This window comes from Chelonoidis abingdonii, chromosome 14 (genome assembly GCF_003597395.2).
Source record: "Chelonoidis abingdonii isolate Lonesome George chromosome 14, CheloAbing_2.0, whole genome shotgun sequence".
Classification (NCBI taxonomy): Eukaryota; Metazoa; Chordata; order Testudines; family Testudinidae; genus Chelonoidis; species Chelonoidis abingdonii.
Window position 1 is genome coordinate 36,751,235 of NC_133782.1, and position 8,640 is coordinate 36,759,874.

The 8,640-nt window shown below is 45.4% G+C and overlaps 1 gene segment (V, D, J or C); it reads left to right on the forward strand.

Annotated features, from left to right (window-relative positions):
• Positions 1-1,474: 1,474 nt before the first annotated feature.
• The window catches only part of LOC142047769 (immunoglobulin heavy variable 6-1-like), a 159,742-nt gene continuing 152,576 nt past the window's right edge, over positions 1,475-8,640 (forward strand). The window contains 1 exon segment of the V gene segment in view: positions 1,475-1,527. Within this exon segment, the coding sequence occupies positions 1,482-1,527 (46 nt within the window).

Sequence of the window (8,640 nt, forward strand, 5' to 3'; positions counted from 1 at the left end):
CCATCAATACATATACATAGATGGGACGTATGTGGAGGGAGAAAGAGCGAAAGAGGTGGGGGGGCAGGGTCGGCTCTAGGCATTTTGCCACGCCAAGCACTGCAGGCAGGCAGCCTTCCGCGGTTTGCCCGCGGAGAGTCCAGGAACCTCCTGGAAGGTCCACTGAAGCCGCAGGACCAGCGGACCCTCTGCAGGCAAGCCGTCGAAGGCAACCTGCCTGCCGCCCTCTCGGCAACCGGCAGAGCACCCCCCACCATGGCTTGCTGCCCCAGGCACGCGCTTGGCGTGCTGGGGCCTGGAGCTGACCCTGGGGGGGTCTGTAGATAGATAGATAGATTCTTCATATATGTTTGACAAAATACTTAGTTCATGGTTGGATGCTGTATTAACAGCAAGAAAACGAACAATGGGAAACTTCACAAGGACAGCGACAAAAGTGAACAAGGCCTCTGGATTGCTCAGACTGACAGCAGTGTAAATGTCGAGGAGGATTATTCTGTTGCTGGTGTTAGAACAAAGTGACAATGAGAAGTGACAATGACTCAAGTGGCACCAAGGATCAAAAATGTAATTTATGTTCGAAATTACTTTCTTGCAAAGAGTTGCCAAAAATAAACATTCACCACCCAGATATTATCCAGAATATGAGGCTGGGTCATTTCTTCAAGAAAATCCTGGCAGAGAACACATGGGTTACGATATGACAGGGAGGGGAGGATATTCTCAGTTACTGTCTTCTGAGGGCAGGAGACATAAATCCACTAACTAATCTCATCCAGAGCATGGTTAACATTAGTTGAAAGACTCTCATTTAACTCAATGCATTGTAATAAAACCCTTATTCGCTATAAATGTATCTCTGACTGCACAGTAAATGCAGTGCTTTTGCTACCAATATGATAAATCTCTACCAAACACGGGATAGGATTTAAGAGATGAGGTGAGAGGGTTAAATGCCCAGATCCTACTGAATTTTGATGCCATTTGGGTTCCTAATTCCCTGTGGCTCTTTTGAAATCTCAGCCAAACCACAGGAGAAGGGGTATAATTTCTCTTTTTCAGATATTCCTTCATTCCAAAGAAGGCGCTGTCCTGCACTTATATTTGACTAAGAATTTCAAAGCCCTTTAAGAGTGTTAGATGACCAAATCCAATTTATTTAACCTGAGTTTGGGTGTCCAAATACCTTGGGCGGTTTCGCATTTTGCTGAGCTGACCTCTCTGTTGGGGGTGGGGGCTAGGACACGTTCCAAGGGGAGGTTCCCCCATGTGTAGACAGAGCTCACACCCTGTCACAGGTTCCCCCCTGTCACACCCAGCTCACACCCTGTCATTATTAAGACTGGGAAACCCCCATGCAAATCCCTGTCCGGAGGGTTCCACTTTAAATACAAACCCTTGATTGGAGGAGCCTCAGTCTCCCCCCAGACACAGAACTGTCCGGTCTTGGCTGCTGTCAACAGATTGAACCGTCACTTAAGATGAACCTGCTGCTGATTTTCCTGTTCATGCTGGAGGCCCCTTCAGGTACGTGTCTATTGGGGGTCAGGAGGGTTCCTTGCTGCAGTGCCTGTAGAAGAGAAGATGCTCAAGGAAGCCTAAGGGAATGAGATGCCCAGATCCTAATGCAATTCAGTGGCAGTGGGGTACCTCATTCCCTTAGGTGTGGTCTCAGGGTGTTTAATTTTCTCATGTTCCCACTCCCAGGGGACAGGGGCCTGGCTCACTGACTCATTTCTGTGTTTCCTTCCCAGGTGTTCTGTCCCAAGTGCAGCTGAAGGAAACGGGCCCAGGAGTGGTGAAACCCAGGGAGTCCTTGACACTCACTTGTACCATCTCCAGAGACTCATTCTACACCAGAGCCCCCGACATGTTCCAGCAGCCCACGGAAGAGCCGGAATGGATGGGTGCACATCGTACAGGTGCTGGTGGTGTGGTGGAACACTGAGTACCCCCAGCTCTGTCAGAGCCGAATCACCATCACACAAGACACTGCCAAACCAGTCTCCCTGCACTCCGCTTGCTGCACAATTCAGACACCGCACCTGTTACTGCTCATAGAGACCACGTGACACAGAGCAAGTAAGAACTGATAGGAAAAAGGAGAAGTGGGTTTCCACGAGTACAATGAGTTCGGATACTGTGACACTGGTAACACCCGCGGGGACTTCGTAACCTCATTCTCCTGGCCTTCCCCATGTCTGGTCATCCCCTACATTGCAATGGAAGGGGACGACAATCTTAGTGACCTTCAGCAATAAACCCTTCCCATTGAGTTCTATTGGACATGTGGGGCATCTTAATCGGGGGAAGAAATTCTCTCTAAAAATGTGTTATAAGGATCCTTAAACGTGTGTCAAAATACACTATTGCACACAAATTGCTATTCCTTCAGGTGATAACTATTAGTCTGTGGTTCCTCCCAAAGAAGAAAACCGCACAGTAACATTATGTATTCAATATTATAGGACCTCTTATAAAGAGTATACCCTCATGATGTGCTCCGATTTCTTAGTCACACCGTGTATACTAGGAGATAGTAAACAGAATAAGTGAAGCACAATAAAGACCAATTTCATCCAATAGAGTTACTCCTCACAGTGTGATGCCGGAGGGGAGGAAACAGCCGTCTTTCTGAGTTGTAGCACGCGAGCATCAAGGTCGTTAATGGAGGAAATAGTAAATTCAGTAAAAAAAGTAAATCTGTGCCCAATACTTATCATTGACAAGAGATTCCACAGCGTAAATTGCTGTGGAGATTCCCCTGTATCTCCTATTTCATATACAAGAAATAATAATTTGCAGAGGGAGAACATTCCCAGTTAGATGCTCTGATATTATACTAATAATGTTGAAGACCATGGACCAGATTTTCAAAGTATATAGAGGTGCTCAACGATCGAAGAAAGACACCAGTAGTATTTTTCAAGAAAGGCGCCTCTGGTACCACTGCCTACTCCCATGGAAGTGTTTGTGTTATATCCCCCTGCCCCCACCCACTGCTCTAGAAGTACTTCTTCCAAAATCTGGTGATTGCCTAAGATTGTTATCGTTGATGAGACAACCTGAGAGCGTAACCCTCTTTTAACCTTGAAAATGTCTGTGTCAGCCACTTTCACCCTCTCAAACCACCCCACCCCCTGTTGGTCAACAGCCACCCTGTATGGCCCATACTATAGTCCCTCTGGTTTAAATACCAAAGCTTCTGATTCTTAGACGCCCCATATTCGTTAGAATATCGTCCTTGACAAAGCTTCTCCACAATCTCTGCAAATAAATATGAAAGCTAACAGACTTTTTCTTCTATTGAGACTTTCCATTCAGCAGGGTGAATCGTTCTCTTTCATACTCTGTCTCTCATTCACGTATTTTTTCTTTTATTCCATAGAATGGTCCTATGGTCAGACCAAAGTCCATCTACCCCGTATCCTTTTTCTTGACATGGCCACTGTCAGTGCCCATACGGAATGAACAGAACAGAGAACACCGGTGATCCACCCCACTCTGGCATAGACGGTAGGAACACCGATTCTGCCCTCTGGCCATAGCTCACTTGACACAACCTATATCTTCATGAATTTATTTCTAGTTCTTTTTTTAACCTGTAAGTCTTGCTTCACAACATTCCACTTCAAAAGATTCCACAGACTTACTTGTCTGTGTGTAAAAATACTCCTTTTGTTTGTTTATATCCTGCCTGTGCCTATGAATTTCAGTTGGACCCCTATTCTTTTTATGAGAAGTATAAAAAAGTCGCCTTATTCTACTTCTTATCTATACCATCATGGATTTATAGAACCTTCAAATATACCCCCTACCCATCTCTTTTCTAACCTGAAAAGTTTCCAGTTTTATTAATCTCTTCTCATTACACAAGCTGTTTCCAATCCTGTCTTTGTTGACCCTTTTCTGAACCTTTTCCAATTCCAATATATTTCTTAAGTATTCAAGATATGGGAGTCCATGGGTTATATAGAGCACATGTATTGCTGTCCTATTTCTCAATCCTCTCTTATTAGTCCAGCATGCTTTCCTTTTGACTGCCGCTGCACATTGAGGGATATTTCAGCAGAGAACATTCACAATACTCAGCTCCTTTCTGAGTGAACAGCTAATAGGACCCCATCATCTCTGTATGTATAGCTGATGTGCTTTCCAATTGCATTAACTTGAAAAATCAACGCTGACTTTCAAGCCATTTTGTTGCCCAGCCACCCAGTTTTGAAATATTCTTTTGTAGCTCTTCATAGTCTGCCTGGGTTTTAACTCTCTTTAGTTCCCCAGCAGATGTCATTTCTGAAATCCAGTTAATCTAGATGGGGCCAGGAATCATGGGATCCTGCAACCATGGAAAAGTAGGTGTGGAAAGGCCATCAAATCCATCCGCCCTTATTCACGGGGGACTAAGTCCACCTTTCCTACAGAATGCTGAAGGATGCTGGGTCACGTCTCTCGAGCACTCAGAGTTATCACTTCCTTTGGATTTCTAAGCCATATCACCCTCCACATGATCCATTAACCCGTGGCTCAGCATCTTATATATGAGGACTACAGGGAGAACTCAGAAAGAGGAATGGCGAGATTCAGTGAAACACACCACATATCCTGGAAAAAGCAACCAGCCTGATTTGAGGTATACAACTGTCAGTTTTTTTTGTTTTGTTTTTTTACCATGAAATAATCGAATAAAACAAGTCTTTACTGAATGACTGGTAGAAAGAAAGAAAGAAAGAAAGAAAAATTATGCTCCAACCATATCTGGAAAAAATATTTTGTATGGTAAGTGTCGTGTGTTTAATCAGTAGGGGGCACTGTCGCTACAGAGAAACGGACAAAGCAAAGAACCACCCGGATAGTAAACAGATCAATGTTCTCTCACAAGAGGTTTGGGAGCCAGATCATTGGCATGTCCCAGACTGAATTGTTTGGGTGCTCGGGTCTCTCGTACGTTTTCCTAAATTTCTTCATCGTTCACTTTCCATCCTCCTCCACATTTGTCTAGATCAAGTTACAGATGACAGCAGGTTACCGGGTGCACATTCCTTAAGCTGTGCTCAGGGACAAGCACCGCGTACATTTGTCTTCCTAGCAGTGGTAACAGCTGCTTTTCATCAGATCTAAAAGCTCTTTTTAAGGAGAGGTAAGTATCATTAGTCCCATTTATTACAGATGGGGAAACTGAGGTACAAGGAGGAAACGGGACCTGCCCAATGTCACCCAGCAGACTAGGGAAAGCCAGGAACCGAATCCAAGTCTCCTGAGTCCCGGTCTAATGCCCCATCCTAACAGACCGGACTGCTTCGCCTCGGTAGCATCGTCAGCATCACCATGGCGCATGCAATGCTGAAGGACAGACCAGCTGATCCTAATAGACATTTCTGGTAAAAACAATTATTCTAAGTTGTGTCCCTACAGTTCACTCACCCACGTGTCCAGGCGTCTCACATTCATATACGGGTTAAAGACGTAGCACCTTACCAGGGGACTGACTCGCTTTGACTATGTATCTGTGCAGCGCCTAGCACAATCGGGCAGTGGTCTTGCTTTCGGTTTCTAGGACACACCTCGATAATAATGTGTCTCATCCACATGAGCCTTTCACTGATGACTACTAGGCAGGTGCCACATTTATGAGGACAAATGAGAGAACTAATTTACCCATGCTTTGCATAAGAGGGCGGGGTATGCAAATTAATATTTTGCTTCCTTTTAAGAATAGAATATTTCCGTTCTTTATTTCAGCGGTCCCTGCAAAAGTCAAATCTGTGTCACTCCCTTTGGGTCTTCGTGCCTGTTCCTAGCTGATTTCCAGGAGGGAAGATGAAAACTTTGCTTCTCTCTCTCCTTCTCTTTGTTATTGCAGCATGGAAGTACGATAGGAGAGAGCAGTCTCCTCTCTCTACCGATCCCGCTGCTGTCATTTCTCTGACTGAGATTTCTCCGTTCTCTTGGCAGGTGTCCGTTCCCAGGTTACACTGCTGCAGACCGGAGCAGCCCAGGTGAAGCCCTCACAGTCCCTGAGACTGACTTGCTCCGTGTCTGGATTCTCTCTCACATCTAGCGGGAATGCAGTGAGCTGGGTTCGGCAGCCCCCGGGGAAAGTCCTGGAGTGGTTGTGCCTTGTGTATTGGGATGATGACAAACGCTACCACGAGTCCCTCAAAAACCGACTGACCATCTCCAGGGACACCTCTAAAAGCGAGGTGTATTTGGAAATGAGAGGCATGGAAGCCGGAGACAGCGGCACCTATTACTGCGCCAGAAGACACACAGTGATACAGAGCAAAGCAGGGACTCGCACAAAAAGGGGAAGAGGATTCTGAGCAGCGCAGTGAGGCCAGATGAACTCAGAGCAACGAGGTTCCCCCAACTAAACTCCCTGTAGATGGAAAGAAAATGCAGAACAGGCGAAAACAGAGTGGTCAAAAACAGCTGCTTAATTTTTTCTCTCTCAACATGATACTGCAGAAAGAGGAATCACGAGATTCAGTGACACACTCCAGATCCCCTGGAAAAAAAGCAACCCGCTTAATTAAACATATATGACTTCCAAGCGTTTCACCATTAAACATGTGAATACATCCAGTCGTTATCAAATGGCAAGAGAGAAAGAGAGAGGGAAAGGGGGGGTGTATCCATAAATATGTATCTTGATTGATAGATAGATACTGGAATAATGTTTTAGTTGTTTTGTAAAATGCCTAGTATAGTTCTGGATGTTGTATCCGTAGGAAGAAAACAAACAGCAAGAAAAATGACAAAGAAGGGAAGGAAAAGGATCAAGGATGTAAAGTGGGCCCAGAATACTGATGAGAACCGGAACAAGAAAGACATTTATTCTTACTGTGACAGTGAAAGATAATTGGCAGACTGAAACCAGAAGACTAATTTAAACTCAAATATAGTAATAATAATATTAATAGTTAATAATAAAATAAAAATAATAAAATAAAAATGTTTAATCTCCGGACATGAGTCGGTGTGAATTTTTCACAAAAGGGATGGTGACTGTAAGGCCAGCAGGTTGACAACCTGATAGGTAGCGGGTCTGATACATAAAACATCTGTCAGAAGGGGAGAGGGAATATCCACCTATTCTAGTAAAGTTACTGTGTTGAGAAGGCAAAAAAGGTAACTCTTCCAGGCTGGGCCCAGATCCAAAGCCCATTTAAGTCAATGGAACCTGGCGTTCTTCTCACCAGGCTGAAAATCCTGCCTGGATAACTAAACTCTTTAGAGTGTGGAATTGCGGAAGGATCGAAGGGCGCCTATAGCCAACTAAATGTGCATTGGAGATTGTTCCTAACGCCCTTGGGCGCTATTGGAAAATCCAGACTTTGCAGTCACAGAAAAGGTTCCATTAATTTCCCCAAATGCTCCCAAGCCCTAAGAAATGTTTTATTGAACGTGGCTGTGATGTTTCAAAAAGGTAAGTGAGAGTTAGTTGCCCAACCCCCTTGAGCTGGAATGGAATTTCGGCACCCAAATAAATCACTTAGACCATTTCAGATGTCGCAGCCCCCTTGCCGAAGTCAGTTCACGGCCTCAAGCGCAGCCAGAGATCCCCGTGTGTATGCAGGGTTCAGACTCTGTCATCTTTTATACCCACAATGTGAAACACGCATGCAAACTCCTGTGTCCGGCAGTTTAGATACAACCTCCTTGATACTAGGGGCCTCGGTCTCTCCCCAGACACAGAACTGCCCGGTCCTGCCTGCTGAGGACATGTTCCACCTTCACCCTCTTGCTATTGATCTTCGTATCCTGGCTGGGCCTCCGTGCCTGTGAATGCCTGTGGGGAGATTTGCTGCTGGATTAATTCCAGAGGCCCAGATTGTCAATGAGGAGGGGGGGGAGATAAAGGAATGAAAAGCCCAGATCCCAAAGAAGTCAGTGGGTGTTGGGAACCTAACTCCCTGCAGTTCAGGCTGGGGGTGGGGGGCGGTATTTTCACACTTGCTCCTCCCCCAGGGAATAAGATTCATTTACGGTTTCCCTATCCAGGCGTCCTCTCCCAGGTGCAGCTGCAGGAGGCTGAGGTAGGGGCGGTGAAGCCAGGTTAGTCACTGAAATTTACCTGCACCATCTCTGGAGACTCGGTTTCTAGCGCCAGCGTCACCTGGGACTGGGTCGGGCGGCCTCTGGGGAAAGGGCTGGAGTTTATGGGGCGCATCTACTATCGGTCCAACAGGTGGTAATCAGCACAGAGTAGCCTGGAAGAATTACTTCTCTGTCTTGCTTACAACACTCCTGCTAATACATCCCACAACGATGTTTGCTTCTGCTTTGCTTTTTTTTTTTTACAATAGAGTTACACTGTTGATGCATATTTAACTTGTGGTCCACTATGACCCCTAGATCCCTTTCTGCAGTGCTCTTTCATAGGCAGTCAATTCCCATTCTGTGTGGGTGCAACTGATTGTTCCTTTCCAAGTGGAGTACTTTGCATTTGTCCTTATTCAATGTCATCCTATTTACTTCAGACCATTTCTCCAGTTTGTCCAGATCATTTTAAACTTTCATCCTGCCCTCCAAGGCACTTGCAGCCCCTCCCAGCTTGGTACCATCTGAAAATTTACAAGTGTCTTCTCTATGCCATGATCTAAATCGCTTATGAAAACATTGAAAAGAACTGATCCC